The sequence below is a fragment of the Miniopterus natalensis genome, chromosome 11, assembly GCF_054644295.1.
Source record: "Miniopterus natalensis isolate mMinNat1 chromosome 11, mMinNat1.hap1, whole genome shotgun sequence".
Taxonomy (NCBI): Eukaryota; Metazoa; Chordata; class Mammalia; order Chiroptera; family Miniopteridae; genus Miniopterus; species Miniopterus natalensis.
In genome coordinates this window covers 59,356,812-59,378,449 of record NC_142091.1, presented here as the reverse complement: position 1 = coordinate 59,378,449, position 21,638 = coordinate 59,356,812, and the positions used below count along the sequence as shown (strand labels likewise).

Here is a 21,638-nt window from a genome sequence, read left to right as displayed (position 1 = left end):
GCAAACGCTGGAACCATCGTGAATTCTGATCACCGGTGCCAGTTATATTTGCCTTTTTCTTGTTTGGCTTTTTAAAAAATCATCCCACGGGGAAACTCTTTTCTTCTACCAAGATGTTTCTTTACGGGGAGATTGAGGAGCTGCGTCAAAACGGTGAAGGGCTTAAGAAGTTCAAATTGACAAAATGGTAGTTACGGAACAGTCACAGGAATGTGAAGCACAGCACAGGGAATATAGTCAGCAATATTGTAATAACTGTGCGTGGTGCCAGGTGGGCACTGGAAATATCAGAGGGACCACTTTGTACCTGAAACTAATATAGAAGAACATTGAATGTAAACTGGAATTGGGGGGAAAAAGGTTTCTTTGCCAACTGGCAACCATCTGGCAGAAGTAACTCCAATCTCAACCCAATGGTTCCATTCCAGGGGTGATACGAACTTTTCTACCTTGTTCTGCTGAATGTAGTAAACACACTTAAAGATAAAAATGTCCTTGAGTTACGCATGCATTTGAGGAGTGGAGGAGTTCTTGTCCAGATAATAGCCAAGGGTTTCTTCTTCCTTTCTTTTTGTGTGGAGGTCGAGAACTCAGTAATTCTGCAGCCCAGGCCAAAACAAACTCTATATGATCTACTACTGATTTCCTTTTAAGTTCCCCTTTTTGCTAGGACTGACTTCCTTTTATTTTACTCCAGCTTGCATTAATCCCGGTTATAGAAGTTTCTTTCCTCTCTTGCCTGCAACTTCAAACATCTTTTTTTTTAAAGATCTACTTAGAAAAATATAAAGGACACCAGGACTTTCAGAATATATTTTGGCAGCCTGCAGTTTCAGAGATCACTTCCGAACAGACAGAGTTAGACGGGGAGCTGAAATGCCTACGTGACCACCGTGGTCGCTCTGAGCCAAACCACCTGCTTATCTGATCTCCTCCGGGAATGAGGTGGTTTACACCTACGGTGGTTATTTAATAATTAGATGCTTTATTTGTCAGAGGCCATATATTCTTTGACCAGTGCTGCCTCTTTCCGTGTGTTTTCATGACGAGAGCTGGGTGTTGAACGATTGCCCAGAGAGATCAGAGCCTGAGCATGCTCGGGCCCAGTATTTTTAGCTCGAGCTCACATTTGGTTCTCTCCCCAGCAGCAGTTATTGTCATTGCTGTCATTGACTTCCAGGCGAAAGATTGTGCCAGCCAAGCCGACTGAGTGGCTGAAGACTCCCAGCCAACAGAAGGCAGGATGTGGTCAAAATTGTGCTCTGATCCTATCACTGGCGTCAGGAAACCTATTAGTAGCTTGGGGATTTTCTGAAAGTCCTTCTTCCCATCCCACCTTTTCTCCCCTTCTGAGGATTTACAAGCTGAGCTATCAGGACCGCTGAAATCAAGAAGTGGGGCTCCTACTGGGATCTTAGCGCACTGTCCTTAGTTAGCTCGAGAGGGTGTGCTGGGCATCCTGCATCTTGTAACTTTCTGGAGACAAAGTAGGTTATGATACTTCCTTTTGTATGTTCTTTCACTTCCAGGCTCTTGTCTGTATTATTATAATATTATTATTACTATTATTTAAATGGTAGTGAGAGGAGGATGTTCGGAGGCCAAAGGATACCTGTAGCCTTCAAAGGGGCAGGGAGGGGTGGGGGTAGGGGCATCGGTCAAGTCAGCACTGGGCACCTCTCAGAGACCAGGTCTTCCTCCGATAAGTGGGGATCATAACGATACCAGCCTCACAAAGTTGTTGTGAAGACTATGGAGATGTGTGAAAGTGCTGTGCCAGATTTGATAGATCAGAAAAAATAAAATATGTGTACAGTCCTCAGAGGGCCATTATTAGAGCTTTAAAGCATCTCTGTAAAGTTAGACTGATTGAGATTAACATTCCCATTTGGCAGGTGAGAAAACTGAGGTGCAGAGAGCTGAGTTGATTTGCTCAATTTGCTCAAGATCATAAAGCTTACAAAATAGCACTGTCCAGCAGAAACATAATGTAAGCCATGTACATAATTTGGAATTTGCTAGTAACCACATAGAAAAAAGAAACAGTGAAATTAATTTTGGGATATTCTATGTAACCTAATGTAGTAACATTTTATTTCAACATGTGGCACTTGCAATGTTTCAGGTGCTCAATAGCCACATGTGACTAGTGGCTACGTTATTGGACAGGGCCGTATAGAGGACTTACTAAGCACTTACTAGAAAGATACCTATATGCAAGACATCTTGTATCTTGTATTTGAGGTATTGGGGGCCAAGAAAATGTCCTTAAAGTATTTTCTCTTGGGAGTACTTCCTTATAGAGACCGTTAGGAATCTATTGAACTGTTCTTTAAATCTGTGAGAAAATTCCTAAATCATATTTAGGACTCATTAACCCATATGTGTAAACTTTTGTCACTCATGTTGTTTCTCAGCCCTCTCAGAAATTAGGATTTTCTTAGTCTTATGCAAGGATGAAATAATTTCAGAAAGATCCCACATCCCATAGGGCCTAGGAAAATTGTCAGCTGGAGCTGAGTGATTTTAGCTGGTGAACAATTTTTAAAAAATTAGTGACAAAAATATAGAGCTGCCTGGGGAATACAATGCCTGTTGGCTGAGATTAATGGCAAGATTAATAAATGGATTGCTTGATGAAAAGGCGCAGGAGAACAAAAACCAGTAGAGATTGTGGAGGAGGCTGCTTATTAATGAACTGTCAACCCAAAGAAAGTTCAAGAAACTCTCCTGTGTTAAATGCAGCAGGCTGGCACTTCTAATAAAAATTGGGGTCCTTCAGGAATTAATTACACTGGCCTTACAGCAAGAATTTCTGGAATTGAGAAACGTAGTGGCACAGACCAGCACCGGCCGCTGCTGCAAAGCGGGAAGCTGCAGGAGAAACTAATAATTTTTTCCCATTGATATGTAAGATATTGTAGTAGCATAATAGCTGGTCAGACATGGGGATGAGTGATGGGGTCCAGATATACACTGACTAATGAAACTACACATACTTTGAGATTGAAGTCACTTCTCATTTCATATGTAAAATTCACTTCTGGAATCTGATTTCTTTTTATCCTCCGTGCCTGCCACCGAAGAGTTCCAAATAATTTTCAGAATGATTATATGAGAGGCAGATGGGCCCTACCTTGATTTATCAGGCTCTGCCAAGGGGGAGCGCAGTATCCATTTATTCCGAGTTGCTGTAATTTCCCAGTTACCTTCTCTTAATTAAACGTTGGTGTTGCCTCGGCCCGATGGATGAAGCAGCCCAACGGAGTGTCATGACGAGACGGAGATTGTCCAGAATCTGCAATCTGGTATCGCACGTCAGATAGTGAAAGCGTCTTACCCTTTGTTCACGTCCGCCACGAAGGTGGAGTGAAAACCTTCGTAATATGTTTAGACCGAGGGTTCCCAAACAAACCATTCATCTCTTGGGTTTCACATTTCATAATTAACCATTTCAGTTCAGGACTAGATTCATTCCTGACGAACAGAGCTTGGCCATTTGGACTCTGAGGATTGATTTATGTGCTAGTTTTCTAGGAATGAGATAAATAGGAAATGAATGAATTAATAAAAATTAAGAAACATAGTAAAGGTGTTTCAGAGATCGCACACGTGGGATGGTTTGAGAGGGGTGCCGTTTCAGGGCACCGGTGTGACAGCTCTTCTATAATGCATTTAGAGTAATATTTAAAAACACATGTAATAGAGATGTTTGTAAGAGTCGGATGTGCAAAGTAAACAGGAGAGAACAACCTTTGACTGGTTTGCCTCTTAGTGTATTTCTCCTCTGGGGTCTTAATCTAAACGGTCGGCCGTTGTTTTCCCTCCTCCAGCTTTTATAGAACTGGGTCGGGGGCTCTCAGGAAAAAGCTCCATTTGACCTGTACCAGGATTATAAAATGTATAGAAAATGATTCCTTGCATTGTGCATAGAACTTACTCTCTTTTGCTTGTCACATCCTCGAGTGTTAGACCATCCATCACCCATCACTCTGACTTTTCAGGCCCTCATAATCCACATGACACTTATCCTTTTGATTAAAACAACTTAATGGCCTTTTCACGAATAATTAATCTGCTGTCTTTTTACTTTCAGCTCTAGGCTTTTAACTTTAATGTTGAGTTATCCAGCCTGTGTTGCCTTTCAAAGTTTCACTCCCTTTAGCCTGTTTCCTTCAAAGGTTCAATACCTCCTTAGGAACTCCAGTGTTTGCTGTACTAAGGATTTTTAAAGGCCCCCAAGTTACTCTCCTGTCTTTTCTGCTGTGTGTGAAATGAATAACTGTGCAGAGATCGGGGGAGGAAGTGAAAGTTATTTCAGATGCGTGTTCTGTCATTCCGGGAAACGTGGAGGCTTTCGCCGTAAAGGAAAGTTAAAAATCCACTGCTTTTTGAAGAGACAGTTGCACATTTATTTTTTTGTAGTTATGTGTTTCTAACTCTGGCTGTTTTTCTAACAGTGACAATTTATACCAGATGACCTCCCAGCTTGAATGCATGACCTGGAATCAGATGAACTTAGGAGCCACATTAAAGGGGTAAGGCCATCTCTATTCCATTGCCCTTAACGGTAACTTACACCTGTTTGAACCATTTTAAAGGTGCTTGTAACTTATGATAAGAGTACAGTTTTAGAAGAATAGGCAAGGCTCTTTGTAGAACCAAGATGTTTTCCTCCCACCCCCAGTTGGTGGTTTGTGTTCAAGTACTAAATTTTCAGGCATATAAATAGGGGATTTTTTTTAATGGAACAAGGGAGTTGAGAGTATTGGGGAAACTTACTATGGCCTTTAGTTACTGAGTTTTTTAGAGTTCTTCAAAGTTATGTCCATTCAACCTCGTTTAATGTTGATGTTTTGCTAGTGATGTCACAGATGTTAACTATTATATTATCTTGTCAAGAAATGCTTTTCGTTGACAAAGTTCAGGATCTAAACCTATATTTGAGAGTTGATGATTTGGACAGTCCAGACTCAAATGTTCTCAAACCTGGTTGCACCGACAGGTTTCTTCACACTTGATAGACAGCCACAGTGGGGTGAACACAGTTATTAAACATAAGTAGGGCACCTGAAAATGAACAAAAGAAAGCAGGTAGGACTTGCTTTCAACAGTCAAAGAACTTGTTTTCAGTTTTCTAGCAAGTCTGCGATGATAGGCAGTCGGAGATGACACTCATGAAGCTCCCGTGATGTATCAGGTGGTCTTTTAGGTCACCTCATCTAAACTTCCTAGCAACATCATGAGGCCTAGGTACAGTTACCCTGTTTTCCAAAGAAGTAAATCAAGCTCAGAGTTAAGTAAGTTCCCAAGTTCACATTATATGAAGTGGTAGAGCTCAGACTCCAAACCCAAGTCTGATTCCAAAAGCCCAGGCTCTTTCCAGCCTCCCTGTGGGGCCTTTCACCCCACCATCGGCTCCAGTGGGACCGGGGACGTAGTTCAGCACTCTTGACTAGACAGCTAGCTTCACATCTCTGTGTACTTAGTGGTTTCTCATTGGATTCTGGGTTCCGGGGGCCTTTTAGAGCCACCCGTGCTCCGTTCCCCACCCCCCACCTCTTCTTCTCTTCTAGAGTTGCTGCTGGGAGCTCCAGCTCAGTGAAATGGACAGAAGGGCAGAGCAAGTGAGTGGAAAATGCAATGATGGCAAATGACGTAGGTCTCGTTGATGGTGCCTGGGGGCGATGCAGGAATTAGGACTGACAATGGGTAATCAGGGCAGCTGGCCGTGCACTGGGATGGGAAAAATCTATCCATCTCTCACTTCCTGCCTCTTCTTATTTATTGAGAACATGCTGTGGACGAAAAATGGAGGTGGTGACATTTCTCATCAACACGCTCCTGGAAAACCATTTTTAGAATGATGCCCTAGGAACCTTGCTCATTTCCTTGTGACTGTTCCGTAAAATACTATATTCGTGGCATTACACATAGTCCTGTTAGATCAACCAAATCTTTCAGTCATACTTCACTTGTATTTTCTCCATTTACTTTTAAGTCTCTAAGGGAGAGGTTAATTTTTACCCCAAGTCTATGGCCAGGCTTTCTGCAAAGAATTTTTCATTCCCAAACATCTGTGCCTTCCCCAGCCCTGCAGCCTGCACCCTGGGACAATTCTGTGACTATTTCTTTTGATTTCATTTTCTCTGCTTCAGCACCAGGACCAGCCTCCCTCTTCTCTCCTCTCTCTTGTTGGCTCAGTCCTGATTTTCGGATCACCCTTCAATCATCAGCAGAGTTGTTTTTCATTGTCCTGATTTTCGGATCACCCTTCAGTAATCAGCAGAGTCATTTTTCGTCAACCGTTAGATGGTTCTCTCTACCCTCACCCCCAATTTTTCTTTTTTATCCAAATCTCCACTTCCTTTCTCTAGACCCCAGAATAGGAAACCTCCTATTGATTGGAATTTTTCTTTCTCCGCTTCCATCCAAGGGGCTGCTGACAGTTTCAGCAGTCCAGCTTTCTACCGACTCTCAACTTGTCTTGTATTTCTGAATGTCTTGGTCCCACTCTTTCTTGCTGGATCTTTCCCTTTTCTTCTCCCTTCTCCACTCAGACTTCAGTGACTCTCCTCCAACTAAATGCCAAGATTAGGAAGAACTTGATTGTGAAGTGTGTATGTTGCAGTTTTAAAAATATCTTTATGTTGGGGTACAGGGTTTGTTTGTGGTTTTGTGGGTTTTTGGGTTTTTTTGCTTAATTACAAAAATTATAGATAAGGAATCTTGGCATCTTTTTGAATCTGGGTCTTTCCATAGTTGAGGTAATTTTGATATCTTTTAAGGTCTTTAGACACGTGATATTAGTCACTTGCCGGAGAGTCAGAAGGTATATTGTGAGGATGAAGCACAAAGTGTGAGTAATTTGTTTTACTCAAGTCCGCATAAGAAAAAAAAGCTGGAAGAGTTTTTTTATTGGTCTGGTGCTTACATTTTGAAAAAGGATTTCTGAAATTGAAATATATTCTTAGAATACTAATATTCCTTCAGAAAGCTGTATCAAAAAGATCGAATGGCTCCAATAGATAGTTCTACAGAAGAGCAACTCTTTGGAGAGCAGAAAGGTGTGCAGTTGGCTAATGGACTAATGTCTTCTCTCCCACTGGATTTGTTCTTCTGGAACATAGTGTAAGTCGGCTCGTGTCTGCTTCCATCTGTGAACTGAACTTGGGTCTAAGGATGGATGTTAACATTTTGGGCCCTGTGTGAGCAGCTTTACATGTTTCCTCTTTTGATCTCATGACAATCCTAGGTTTATGGTCAGGTCCATCTTTCAGATGAGGAGTGTGAAAGGATTAAGCCACCTACCCAAGTTCACGTAGGGAGTAAACGGCAGAGCCATGCTGGAACCCCCTCTGTCTGACTGCAGATTCTGGGCCCTAGATTAAAGTTTAAGTTTTTTAGATTGTGGCCACAGTAGAAATACCTTTTACATTGAGATCCAATATACCCCCATGTGTTCACATACGATACAACTTTTCACAAAATAATACTTACCCTTACTCTGTGCTATGCATACTGATATTTTCTACTCTATTCCTTATCATTTTTTAAAATGCTGGTAGTGACGTGTAGATTAATTTTACAAACCACTGACGTGTCATGGCCCACAGGTTGCCCTTTGTATAGCTCTTAAAGAGAATGACTCCTTAGCTCTTTCCTCCAAGCCATGAATAGCCGAGAACTGGACTCAGCAGAATCTGTGATTCCAGTAGAAAGCTTGGCTTTTCCCCAGCGGGGAACATAACCCGGGGGGGTGTCATTTTGCTCTGTGATACCAGATTGACTTTCTTTTGCCATCATATGAAACCATCGTTAATACAGAAAATATATTTGAGAAAGAGTATTTCATAAAGAAAAGTAAAGAGAAATAACTTTTTCTTTAATCCGTCACTAGTGTCTTGACACTATTTGAAATCAGTGGTAAGAAAAACCATGGTGACAAGGTAGATATATAGCAGGAAGACTGGAGGTTTGACTTATGTTTTGGAGACGAAAGATAGGATTCCCATGTTGTTCATAAAAATGAGGCATTATCAATTTTTTATTAAAAGATCATGTACTTCAGACTAACCCCCACTAAATATTTGTTCATGTCTTCTTGCCTTGAAAATGTTACTTTTATACAAAAAAGAATAGGCTTGTTTCCTCATTTCCTAACAGGTCCACGGAGACATCCTTCATTAGATGTGGGGAGGGGGTGATAGTCTAGTGGGCGGGGCTGGGATTTGAGGGAGAGCATGGAGAAGACAGGGTGACAACTCGATAGAATGGGGAGGGGACGGTGCTCTTGCCACTGATTTACTCTTGTCTCCTCCCTTTCTCATTTTCCAGTCTCCACATGCCCATGGGGACCAGAATTAGTTTTATGACCTCAAACGGGAGAATATTGTATTTTGATTTTAAGTCAAAGAGAAGATACTTCATGAAACCACTCTTTTAATTCTGACCCTTGACCTCACCCACAAACGCATGAAATTACATTTTTAAGGCAGGTCCCTAAGAGAAAACATTGTCAGGGACCCTTTCTAAGTCTCAGTCCACCTTCGGGAATAATTCTGCTTATGGTGCCTTGTGCTGTCTGCATTTTAGTTCTTGAAAAAGACTTTCTGTGTGTTCTTAATGGCTGCTGATTTTTTTAAGGCTGCTCACAAGCCTTGGCTACTCTGTTGGCCTCTGTTTTGTCTCTCCTGAAAAAAATATCCTGCAAAATGGAGAAACACATCAACCTTGACTGTGGTCCAAGTTTTTAAAACAAGGAAGAAGTTCTTCCCTGGGGACATGGGTAGGGGGAGTGGGAAATCGAACACAATAGAAATGTTAAAGGAGTGCTGAGCAAAATGAATGTCCCTTTGCTGGTCCAAGAAGTTCACAGACTGTTGGGAACACACAGTATTTGACCTGTGGATGCTTGAAAAGAGAAACGAAAGACTCGTGACGAGTGATGTATGGTACAAACAAAGCTGCGCGGCCTGGTAGGGCCAAGGCTGTCGAATCTGGAGAAAATCCCCGCTAGACGTGGTCTCATCCCTGAGAACCGGTGCCAAAAGAGATAGCTGTCTCTCTGGCTGGGAGTTCCAATACACAGCCCGGCACCTTCCCTCTCCAGCTCGTGAACATAAGGTACTCGTCTAAGAGATTTACTTCTGGAAAATACATAGCTTGCTTTTAAGTGACTCCCGGAGTTTGAGATGCAAAACCAAAGGTGGAGAGTAACAGCTCTGTGAATATCAGCATTTTTTATTTTTTATTTTTTTTGCCTCATGCAATCCCCCTATCGGGGATCAAGCCCGCAACCCAAAACTTGGGCATGTGTCCTGACTGAGAATCGAACCTGCAACCTTTCAGTAGACGGGATGACACCCAACCAACCAACCGAGCCACACTGACCAGGGCAGTGTCAGCATTCTCGAGTGCACTCCTTCCCCTCCACCCCAAAGCTCTCCTATTAAATAAATGGTTACACTGATGCCTCGGAAGCCGACAGTTCTGTGCCTTGCATGGGCCCTGGCTAGGGTCTGTCAGCCATAGAACAGAACAGAGCGTGGGACTCCGGGGCTTGCAGGAGGGAGATGGAGACTGACTTAGAGCCGAGTCCCCTGTCCCTCTCAGAGTGGACCAGTTCAGTGGCTTCTTTGCCTTCGCTTCTCACTTGCCTACTGCTGCATTCTCTCCCCTGACCTTCATGAGAGCATCGACTTTTCGAAAATATTGTCAACCTCACCTCTTAAATGATACTTCACTTAGAAAGTATTTTAGGCTTTATAGACTTACTGGCTCCACTCTAGGTTCTTCACTTTTATTTTAAAGCAAGGAATTATTTTGTTCTTGTAAAGGTGAGGAAAAATGACAGGTTTGTTCAGATTAGGAGAAGAGGGAAGCTAAGAAGGAAAGATAGAAGGGGAAGGTGGTGAGGAAGGGGCCCCCCCTGGAAATGAGGAGCATAGAGGACTGGGCTCAGGGAGGGGAGGCAGGGTTGATGAGGACTCCAGCCTGTCGATAGAAGGTGTGTGTGTGGGGGGGGGGGAGGCGTTGGAGGGGGAGAGGGTACAGCAGATGAGTGGAGGGTATCTTGCATGAACTAAAGGAGTTTTTGAACCTCTCATGTCTGTGATCCCAACCCAGTCCCTTCTGAGACCTTCTATTCACCATTTATCTTTCTCTCTGTCATCTACCCAAGAAAAAAACCATCACTTCTAGCTAGAAAAACATTGATATAGAAGCTACACTCATAAAAAGTCATTGAAATAAATGTTCTCTGAAGCAAGGGCTACTGTATATTTTAGTAGGTTTTGTTTCCTTTTTAAAAGCAAACAAGTTCATTTATTCTGGCTTTATTTATTCATAACTCTTCATTTTAAAGGCAAAGTCACAGATGTAGTGTTTTTAAGAGTAAGATGGTGACTTCATTGAAAATGAAAACTACTTTTTCCTTTTGATTATTAAAGTAACACAGGCGTATTATATTTCAAAAATTCAGACAGTACCAAAACATTATAAAGGAGAAAAGAATCTGTTATCTCACCACCCAGAGATAACATTTTAAAACAAATTGGAGTATGTTTTTATCTGCAGAGAAAAAATTCTGGAAATATTTACCAAATCTATTAACTGTAGTTGCCTCTGGCGAGATTAGAGAGAAAAAGCCTGATAGAACTGGGTAAAAGAGATCTTAACAGCAGATAAACTGGACAACACTTTCATGGAGTTTTGCTGCAAAAGGGAGCAAAGAAATGGGGTTCTAGTTCAGTGGGGATAGAGGGTCAGGAGAAGGTGGTTTTACTTTAATTAATTAATTAATATTTAGAAAGGAGTACCCACATTTGTTTTTTGATGAGAATGATCAGGAAGAGGTTAAAAAAAGACAAAAACAAAACAAAAAACAATGACGATGGAGGGGATAGAATTGATGGAACAATGTCCTTGAGAGAGGAGAGGCTCTGTGAGCAAGTGCGGGTTCCTAGTTGGCTAGGAACTGGGATAGTTCATCTAGTAACAATATTGATTTACAAGAGTTCTTTGTTTAAAAGGATAGTAACCCCTTGCTGCTTATATTTATTGCAAGTCTTTTCTCTGGTTTTGTGTTTTGACTCTGTTAATGTTTTTTTTCTGTCAGAAATTTTTATTTATGTAGTAAATATTATCAGTTCATGTGTTTCTTTGTTATGCATATTTTCACCTTTATTGAGATTCAGCTGATATATAACATTAGGTGAGTTTAAGATGTAGTGTGATTATTTGAAACACACATAACACATATGTTGCAAAATGATTATGACAGTAGTGGTTTGTAAAATGATTGCCACAATAGTGGCTAGTTAATACCTCTGTCACTTCATTTAATGCACAGAATGGTGACTGTAGTTAACAATAGTGTATTATATACCTGAAAGTTGCTAAGAGAGTAAAGAGTAAAGCTTAAGTGTTCTCACCACACGTACACACACACCACACACACACACACAAATAGGTAATTGTATTATGTATTTTATATGGTTGCTTTTGAGCAATAATGGCTGAGTAGAGTTTATGTTTTATAGTTTCAAGTTTTTGGCTTTTATATCATACCTAGAAAGATTTTTCCCATCCCAAGATTAAAAAAAAAATTTACTTATTAATTGGTATATTTTTAATTTGTTTTTTACATTTAAATATTTAATTCATCCTGTATTTATTTGACAGTTGTATTTTAACTTGATTTGTCTCTAGATGACTATCAAATATCCTCAAACTATTTTGAATAATATTTTTCTCATCCATCTCTATCAATACTTGGATCCCATCAAATTCCTTGGATCCATTTCTTGACTCTCTTTTCGTCTTTTGATCAGTCTGGCTCTTGTTGCCAAGTATCAGACTGTTTTTTCTGGAATAATTTTGTAGTCTGTTTAAATATCTGGTAGTTCCCTAGCATTACACTTTATTTTTTTCAGACTATTTCTTGCTATTATCTCTTGTTTATTCTAAAGTGAACTTTAGGTTTATTTTGTTAATTTCAAAGAAAACCTTTGTCAATATTGATTTATTAATTGTGACAAAAGCACCATAGTAATGTGAGATGTTAATGATAGAGGAAACTGGGTGTGGGGTATATGGGAACCATCTGTATTATCTTAGAAAATTTTCTTTAAATCTAAAATCATTCTGAAATAACAAGTTTATTTTTAAAGTGTTAATTAGAATTTTGAATGAATTACATCAGGTTTAAAAATTAATTTTGGAGAACATTGACTTTTGAAAAAAATTTTAATCCTTCAAGAACATGTTATGGCTCAGCATTTTTTTCAAGTTTTGTTCTATGTCAGATGTCCCTTTTAACAGTAATGCCTCACGCCTCCAAGTCTCTTTGAGAGTGTGATTCCTTTGGATATACTATGGGTTTTTCTTTGTTTCTTCACCTTGAATTACTTTATTGTGTTACTAATGTCAGTTTGGAGGAGAGGGACCTGCAGAAAGATGATTATGCACACAGCCTTCATACCTATTAACCCTCCATTTCAACTGGAGAAGCAGAAGAGCTCTTAGTCTTAAGAGCTCTGTGCTTGACGCTGGGGTTTTAGGAAGGACACTTTTTAATATAATTGAGCACAGTTGAGTACATTTTTCTGATTCAAGAATGTGTGATCAGGCTGGGTGGGAGCCTTTGGGAACCCAGGATGAAAGATCCTGTTCCATCTTTGCTGTGTGAAATGCGGGGTTCATCTATCATGTGGATTTGGAACACTCATTTTGAGGGTGGAGCTTAGCAGCCATCTCTGGCCATAGAGCAAAGCACTGAGGTAGGCAACATTGGAATTTTGAAGAACTAGCACCTCAATGTCAGACCATGTGTAAGCAGAGATCCAGTTATTTCTTATATGGTCTGATGAGGTGGTCTGTGAGAATGTGAATTCCTACGTGTGCATGTGTTGAAGTAGGAAGGAAAGTCATGCCTAAAAATATTCTTCCGAATAGTAGGGGCCAGTAGACATTGTGGATTTTTTTTGGATTGTGATTTCCCCAAACTGTTGTGAGGATTTAAAATATTTCTGAGTGTGAAATAAGAGGAAAAAGGTCATTTGGAGGACGTTTATGTACCATTTGAATGGTGAGGAAATCTTGAGGGTTCATAAGGACTGATTTATACAAGCATTTTTGTCAAACCATTAACCATTCAACATGTGTCCCCTATTAAATAGTGGCCAGTGACTAAGATGCATGGGACGTGGAGACATATGAGCTGTGACTATAAAAAAAAACTTTCAGAAGAGGAACACAAACAAGGTTTTAGTAATAATAGCATGGTTGGAACAAGTGGGCATCTTCGAAAAGGCAGTACCTTGAAGGGACCAGTACTCATTTACAGGTATCATGTTTTGATATATTTGCTGAAAAAAATAAACCCAGTTACCTTTAGATAACTGTTAGATTACATATTAATCAGGACTTTTGGTATAGAAGTTGGCAGAGCCCCAGTTGTAACTGGCATGGGTTAAAAGAGGAATTTAGCAGCATATTGTATTTAAAAGCCCCATGTCTGAATTCGAGGGTTCGGACAGTGTCATTAGAACACTTTCATAGTCTCCTGTCTCTGCTCTTCTCTGTGCTGGCTGTCCTCTCAGGCAGGCTGTCTCTGTTGCTGCAAAAATAGCTCAAGGAAAATGCTTTTCTGGTGGTTCTTCTCCAGCAAAAGACCCAGGGAAGGCTCTGATTGGCCTGGGTTGGGTCATGTGGCTAGAGCATGCAGCGATCTGATTGGCCAGGCCCTAGGCATATACTCAGTCCTGGAGCCTGAGGGTGGAATTGGAGAGCAGTGGTTCCCTGAAAGGAAAAGAGGGTTGTATTATCAGAAGAAGTGGGATGGATGTGGAGTGGTCAAAGCAAGAGATACTCAGTAATTTAACAAGTCAGTTAGTGAACGTGGGGCGAGTCTTCTTTTCCTCCAGATACGATGTGGAGGTGAATGCCACGGAGATGTGTGAGACCTGCATGGAAAACAAATGAAGGATGGAGTGAGGGGAAAGCCTTCTTTCCAATGCCCTTGGGAAAAGTGTTTGTACAATAGGATAATCACCATCATGCAATTTTAAATTAAGATTGAAACAGAATGTATCGTTTTCATCAAAGTAAAAAATGCACAGTTTTCTTGAGGTCTGAATGAAATAAAACACCTGAGGGCAGGAGAAAGGTAAATTTTTTAAGTAAGAAAAAATATAGGAGTTTTTTCTGTAGATTGCACTTCTGGGGAACTTTTATATCTATACATTATCAAAATTGTAGGCATTTCTTATGGGTTTTTTTTAAACCTACCCAAATTTAAGATGGTAGTTTTATTTTTAGGCTCTACTTTCTGTGTTAGATTAGGGAGAGAAACTTCATCTTTTGCCCTTTCCCTTTATATTCTCAGAGGCAGAATAATCTTTTGGTTTTTAATATATCATTGATTTATTATATTTCCACTATAAAAGAATCCCAATTTAAAAGATCAAATTACATGGATAAAGAAAAAGAAAAGAGAATGATTGGGTTTAAAATATCTCTTAGCTCTGCTCTGAGTGTGAAATAAAAGAAGAAAGGTCAGTTGGTAGATGGCCTTGCTGGTAATTTGTGCAGAATTGTGAATTTTATTCGAATATTGCCCTTAGCCTATCCCACTCAGGCGAAGAATAATGTTCATGTTGAACTCTAGAGGTAGCTGTGCTAGGTGGCCACGGGCCCTGAGTATGTGGGAAAGGACACTCCATTACCTATTCCTTTCTCCAAGTTGGATCTTACAAATGAATATGAAAGTGAGTTTTGAAATTGCTCTGGCCAAAGGGAAATTATATTTTCACTCACTAAAGCTTTAAACCTAAGCATTCTGGGGTGACCACCGAGGCTTCCTAGAGGAAGTTCCTGGCTCTTTGGGCCCCACCCTCAACCCTCTGTGCTGTCATCTCTTGATTTGTTGGAGATAGCAGGTCAGTTGGCCAGTAGAATATCCCAGAGTCTAGATTTGGCAGGTTGCTTCCTCTTACAGTCTTTTGATGTTGGGCCTCCACCTATCTCTTGTGTTTCCTATATATGGGTATTTAGATTTGGAGGCTTGATTAGATTTGGGTTCCTTTTTTGGGGAGGGGCAAGTACAATTGAGGAGTGGTGGTGTGTTTGGCCTCATCTTGAAGCACACTTTCTTACTATTTTTGTTTGCTCATGTCCCTCAAAAGCAGCACATGAGACAGGTGTGACAGTTCTCCAGGCTTGCAGCAAAGCGTCTTTTCCACACCAAAAGGAATCAGTCTCATCTATAAGCCTCAGTATCAAGAACAGAGAGAGAAGAGGGGTTGATGGGTAAATTCCATTTTTTTGAGACACAAGAGCTTGAAGTTCTCCCAGGTGCTTTCCTTCAGTCTGATAAACTCTGCAGAGGTGAGAAGACAGAGGTGACGATGGGGGGGTTGCCCACCTGGCCAGTGACAAGGGGTGAAGAGAGAAATCCCAGGCCAGGGTTTTCCCTTTTTGAATATTCATATCAAATGCTAATTTTCTTCAAAATGCTTTTTTCCCCTCCTCCCCCTTCTGTTGATAAGGGATTTCAGGGCAGCTCTGGTTTTCCTCATCTGTAAAACCTCAATTCCTTTTTATTAATCTTCTTGTGCCTGTGGAATATCAAAATTAATCATTTCTAAAGAAGCTACTCTTCAAATGTTAAGTTTTTTCTGGGCCAAACTTCAATGTACAAATTTTTAGCATGAAGAAAGCTCATAATTTGTGTTATATGAGGAACATTTTTCTCTTTTTGCGGACTTTCTAAGGACAAGTGGTTATGTATTTTAAAGCTGTCTAGGAAAAGCACACTTTCTCAGGATACATTTTTATGCATTTTAAAGCTGTTTAGGAAAATGTACAGTCCACACCTACCGCCAGAAATGGAGTCACAAAGGGTGTGCTTCTGCTTAGCCTATTGTCCCAGTTAAGCGGAAAGATTCCTTTTAATAAAAATTGTGCTCAGTTTTAAAAATTTTCTTTATTTATTGCTTTTAGAGAGAGAAAGAGAAAAAACATCAATTTGTTGTTTCACTTAATGGTGCAGTCATTGGTTGCTTCTTATATGTACCCTGAACTGGGGATTGAACTCACAACCTTGGTATATCGGGATAGTGCTCTAACCAGCTGAGCTACTCAGCCAAGGCTGTGCTCAGTTTTGACTGCTCTGTCACACATTTCCATCAGTGTGCCTCACACTTGCTTTATACCAGATAAATATTGTGCTTCAGAACAGAAGATGAAGTATACTGAAAAGTGAAAATTTTGAACTTGCCCTTCCTCATTGCTCCCACTCTTATTCCATTTCCACTACATTTTTAAGAACTTCAGTGGTCTTATTTTCATTCACACCTGGAGAAAAGAGCTGGGAAACATTCCTATGTCACGATGGTAGACGTGAGCCCAGGATGGGTTACATCACCAGAATTGCTCCCCAGTTTTGAAGGAAGAAGAGCTGAGCTGACCTGCACTCAAACCCCTTCTCTGCCACTTGCCATCTGTGTGACTTTGGGCAAATAGCTCAGTCTCTCTTTAAACCTCAGTGTTCTTTGCTGTAAAATGGGGATAATACTAGTAAGTAGTGGTTAACAGTCATTGAGGGCATGCCAGGTACAGAGCATTGTGCTTTACTTACCTCATTTCATTTGATCCTGTAAGAGTCTGATGGGGATGGGTGGGAGGGGCCGTTTTCTAATTTCACATGAAGCTGAAGCCAGGGATAGTTAAGTCATTTGCCTCAGGTGATATACCTTAATGACTCCTAGGGTTATGCTGAGGATTAAAAACTATAAGTTTTATAGATCTCAATCATCAGGCTTGTGAGAAGCATACAAGAAATAATTTTGTGATTGTTGGTCACCTATTACATATAATCATTGACCTAAACATTTTGTTGGGATAAGGTTGCTGAGAGATATTAAACTTTTACTCCCCCATATAGCTTCTGTCTTTGATTTTCAAGGAGATCTATGAAATAGGTTATTAGCTTCATTTTCCAGATGATGAGAGGTGTAGATGATTTCACCTGTGACCACAGAGCAAATGGAAGTGGGCCTGGAACACGGGCCTTCGGGCGAGGAACCCATGTTCTCTTGGAATAGTCTTTCACATTAGTCTGGAGATAAAGGATCCAGGTTAATTTAGCTCTTTCAAATGTATCTGTAAGAATAAATCCAGTTCCCTTAGTATGGTGGGTCGAATAATGACATCCAGGGCCTAATCCCTAGAACCTGTGAATCTTGCCTTATATGGCAAAAGGGACTTTGCATGTGTGATTGAGTTAAGGATCTTGAGACGGGGAGATCATCCTGGAGGGCCCTAAATGTAATGTGTCTTTATAAGAGGAAGGCAGGGGGAGATATGATCACAGAAGAGTAGTAGGAGATATGATGAAGGAAGCCAGAGGTCAGAATGACGCAGACAAGGGGCCAAGGAATGTAGGTGAGTTCTAGAAGCTGAAGAAAGCAAAGAAAGAGATTCTCCCCTCAGACTCCAGAAGACTGCAGGCCTGCCAACACCTTGACTTTAACATGTGAGGCTGATTTTAGACTTCTCATCTCCAGAACTGTAAGAGAATACATTTGTGCTGTTTTAAGCCACCAAATTTGCGGTAATTTGTTACAGTAGCTGAAGGAAACTACCACACTTGAATTAGCTGCATAGCGAAATAGGCTTCTCTGTCTGTAACTTCAATGCTTAAACCTAAGTGGGCCAAAGAAACTTAAAGGTAAGCCACTGACACCTATAGATGGTAACTTCTGGATTTTGCTCTAATAGGCCATTCCTCCTGCACAAGTATAGCATCCTTTCAAGCTTTCTAGGGGTGGGAAGGTTCGAAGAGTCAGTTTTCAAAGAGTCAGGGGCACCCACACCTCTACTTTGTTGCCATGTGGGAGGAGACAGCAGAATCAAGATGGAATTTTCCAGTATGCAGCTTAAACTTCACTGCTCAACCTTTAAAGCAGAGGTTGCAAACTGGGGGTCCTTAGGCGAAAGGATATTTTATATGACCTGACAATGATTCTATAAATTTTCAATTATTTGCCGGAATTTAAAACTCAGGCGATCGCATATAAAAATCCAGATTTCTGACTTTTCTTGGAAAATGGAAAGATCTGAAAATGCGGGGTTCATAATTATGGACAGTACTGGGCTGGGAGAGTGGAGTCCTGGTTATTTCCTTTGGATTGGAAGTGAGGTGGCCAGGGTGGCCTTCCCTGTCGGTGCAGTGCCATCTTGCCCTCCAAGACCTTCCTCATGGCTCTGCTTTAAAGAAAAAAGAGCCAAATATTCTAATTAGTTTAACAAAAACATAAAATGATTATGCCCCTTGACTAATAATCTCGAAATTCATGGAGATTAAAAGAGGTGACAAGAGAGTTCAGGCAGTTAAATGTCTTAGTTTTCAAGTAGGAAAAAGCAACAACAGTGAATTGAGCAGAGAGGTTAGCTTGAATTCTTGGGAAAGTTATTAAGCCAGATCTTTGGGAGCATGTAGGAAAGAAAACGATCATTAGGAACTGAAGTATGTTAACCACGTACAAGGCGATGCTCAGGTCTGTTTTGTGGTAGAATTACTCATCTCACAGTGGAAGGCCACTAGTAAAATGGGTCTTTACTGCAAAAAGACATTTGAGAGTTACTTTTGATATCCTTGTGGGCAAGATAGGGAATTATGGGCTAAATACTTGAATGAATGATTTGTGCCTAGCTGAACAGCAAAACCAAAGGGGCTGTCTTAAGCATATTTATCAAGCTGGCAAGTGATTCCTAGTACAGTGCTCTGTGGCAGGAGGGGAGAAGCGGTCACAGTACTTGGAACCTCCCTCTGCGCCAGGCCTCACCTAACCCACCGGCTCTTCTCTGAACCACAGCCGCCCTCATTCCACCTCACTGTAAATCCCTGTGATCTCCCTGATGATCTTGGCCAAGGGGTCACCAAATCCCTTTTCCCTCTCATTCAGCTGGTCAAGTATCTTACCTGTCAAAGAGAAGCTTATTAGGCAACAAAACGGAAAACCAGGAAAACACTTTATAAAGCACCAGTTTCTTCTCCTAAGAAAGTCCCGCCTTACTCAGGCTTGGGTTGTGTGCCTTGTGCTTAGCGCCAGGGTTCCTTCACTTTGCTTCTCATTGTCTGGATGTAAAGGTGGGTCAAGCCCACTACGTGCATTTCTACCCTAAGGGAGATTTGGGTCTCTCAGTTACGTGGCCAGTGGGATTCACACTCTGCTCTAGAACCTTCTTTCTGGTATCAGCTCCATGAATGACAACTCCCTTGTCCCTGGGTCAAGATGCATTTTTACCCCACAGCTGTTACAGATCTGTGATTCCTTAATTTGGAAAGTACATGTTTGGCTCCAGAACTCTCTTCATTAGGCTGGTAGCTCCTCACCCTTTTTGGGAGGCCTTATGGCTCCAGACCTCTAGAAATCCCACCCTTATTGTTTCATCCACAGCATAGTAGCTGAAAGTTTTCAAGGTTGGTCTCTCTTGAGGTAAAGCTCGGCTTCACTTGGCCATCGAAGCAAACAGCTGGTTCTAACAGTGGCTCTTGTTCCAGTGGCAGCCACCACCCTCCTGAGCCTGACTCAGGTTAACTCCCGCTGATGACTTATGCTCTGTTGGACTGGACCCCATACAAATGACTAGGTTCTCTATGATGTCTTCCCTCCAGTTGCCCCTGGAGAAACCTTCTAGAATCCTCTAGCTTCCTGAATACCAGAGAACAGGTATACCTATTATAAACACAATAGTTCCCACCAACAGTGGGGAAGATCGTTTCCTCTCATGAAAACACAGAAAAGCTGCTTTTCATATGTAGAGGTAAGATGAAACAGGAATGAAAGCAGATGTTTGGAAGCCAAATCGAGAGTCCAAAAGATTTCAGCAGTTGGGAATGAATGACTCGCTAAAAGAAATGGAAAGGAATTTGAAGGATATCATTGTAGTCCTGAATTGCAGCTTAAAAAAAAATCATATCTTCAGGCTCAAGGTTGGAGATACCTGCCTTACTTGTGGTTCATACTGGGTGGGGGCTGTGGTTGGAGATTGTACTTGACTGAGGAAGACCACTGTGACCTGAGTGCTCAGAAGTGATGTGCTCTCAGGTGTGTAAATAGCGCTGCTCTGATCAGGTTGGGCCCTTTGCCTAGGGATTGAGCCCTGGCAGCCTATGGGCCTAATGCATTGTGTTGTGTTTGACTAGCATATTGATTCTGAAAAATTTGGAATGGAACTCCTTTGGGTGAGGCACGTACTCTCCAGTCTGAGGCACTGATGTTCCTTCCCTGTTTCTAAAGACTTGTGTGTGTGGATGTTTCTTTCTCCCCACTCCTTTATGGAAGTCCTCTTCTGGGGCACAGGGATCCATCCTAAGCCCATACTCTGAGAGACACTTAGCAAATTGAAGGGGATCAGGAAGAGAGGGATCCAGGTAGTAAAGAAATTAGATACCAGTTCATGTTGCAATAGTTGATCGAGCGACGGTTCTGTAGCCCACAGAGCTGTCTTCAAATCCTGCAGAACTGTCATGTGGAAGAGGAGTTTCAGTCCATCTTGTGGGACATTTATGGACCACATGCCTTACTTCAGTCACTAAGTCGAGAGGATCCAGAGACGAGCCAGTTGTCCTCAAGGCCGAGTTTACCGTAGAGCAGAGGAGATACACAGAGATGGCTGTAAAATAGTAAGACTCACTCACTCTGTGGGTTCTTCAAAAGACAGAAACAAGGAGGCCGATTTCAGCTTGGTGTATAAAGGCTTTTCCTCACAATAAAAACTTTCCCCAAATGGAATGGGCTGTCTTGAAAACTTGTCATTAGTCCTATTGTCCAACTCTTGAGGATGAGCTAGAAGAGCTTTGAATGGGGGTTGGAGTAGATGACTTTTTCTCCATCTACTAGTGTATGGTTCCCAGACCACTGACTTGCTCTCCTTTACCTTTCTAGAGAGTTGTCACCGAGCCCACGGGTTGTACTCGGTGTCCTGGGCAGACCACACTGGGGAGAGCGTTGGGTTGCAGAGTTTCTACCGTGTGGAATTGCACTGTGTGTGTGTCTGCTGTAGACACAAGAGCCAATAGGCAGGGCCCAGATGTCTTCCTAATTCATGGACCTGGTAGAAGAACCTAGTGGCGTATTTGGCAGGTACAGTCTTGTGGCTGGCTGCTGCTTTTGTCTGGCTGTGAAGATCATGTGATTCCCCGAGTGGCACAGCACTTCATTTCCTGGGACAGGTACCTTGAGCACTGTCTAGTCCCTGGGTGCTCCACCCTCCAGGAACCCAGAAACATCCAAGGATCAGCTGCCAAGACAGGAGATTCCTAATTCTTCCCCTTTGATGGCAGAATTTTAAAATAATTTCTATTTCTATTGCTGTGTCCCTAGAGATCCCTCAGCCCTAGAAAACGTGCAAGTCACGTTTTGGCTGCAGGCAGAAGGCTACACCAGGCAGAGACAGCATCTCTTCACAGCCTTTGAGGCAGAATGTTCTGGCCGCAGCCTTCTTGTCCTGTCCTCTCTCTGCTACCCCGTCACCATCGTCATCAGCTCTCACTTCCCAGCTGTCTGCGTAGTTGTAAGGAACGCAGACACGGCCTCTTTTTCTTGGCAGGCACATTCTAAGGTTCA

At 41.6% G+C, this 21,638-nt stretch overlaps 1 protein-coding gene across 11 annotated transcripts in view; it reads left to right on the top strand.

Moving 5' to 3' along the window:
- Nucleotides 1-21,638, top strand: part of WT1 (WT1 transcription factor) — a 46,815-nt gene that overhangs the window by 13,222 nt on the left and 11,955 nt on the right. For 6 of the 11 annotated variants that reach the window (XM_087822356.1, XM_087822353.1, XM_087822354.1 and 3 more), the window contains one exon: nt 4,461-4,538. In XM_087822356.1, the coding sequence (XP_087678482.1) occupies nt 4,461-4,538 (78 nt within the window). Of the gene's footprint in view, nt 1-4,460; nt 4,539-5,576; nt 5,628-21,638 lie in introns of all 11 variants that reach the window. The other 5 variants (XM_087822347.1, XM_087822352.1, XM_087822351.1 and 2 more) reach the window with 1 other exon arrangement.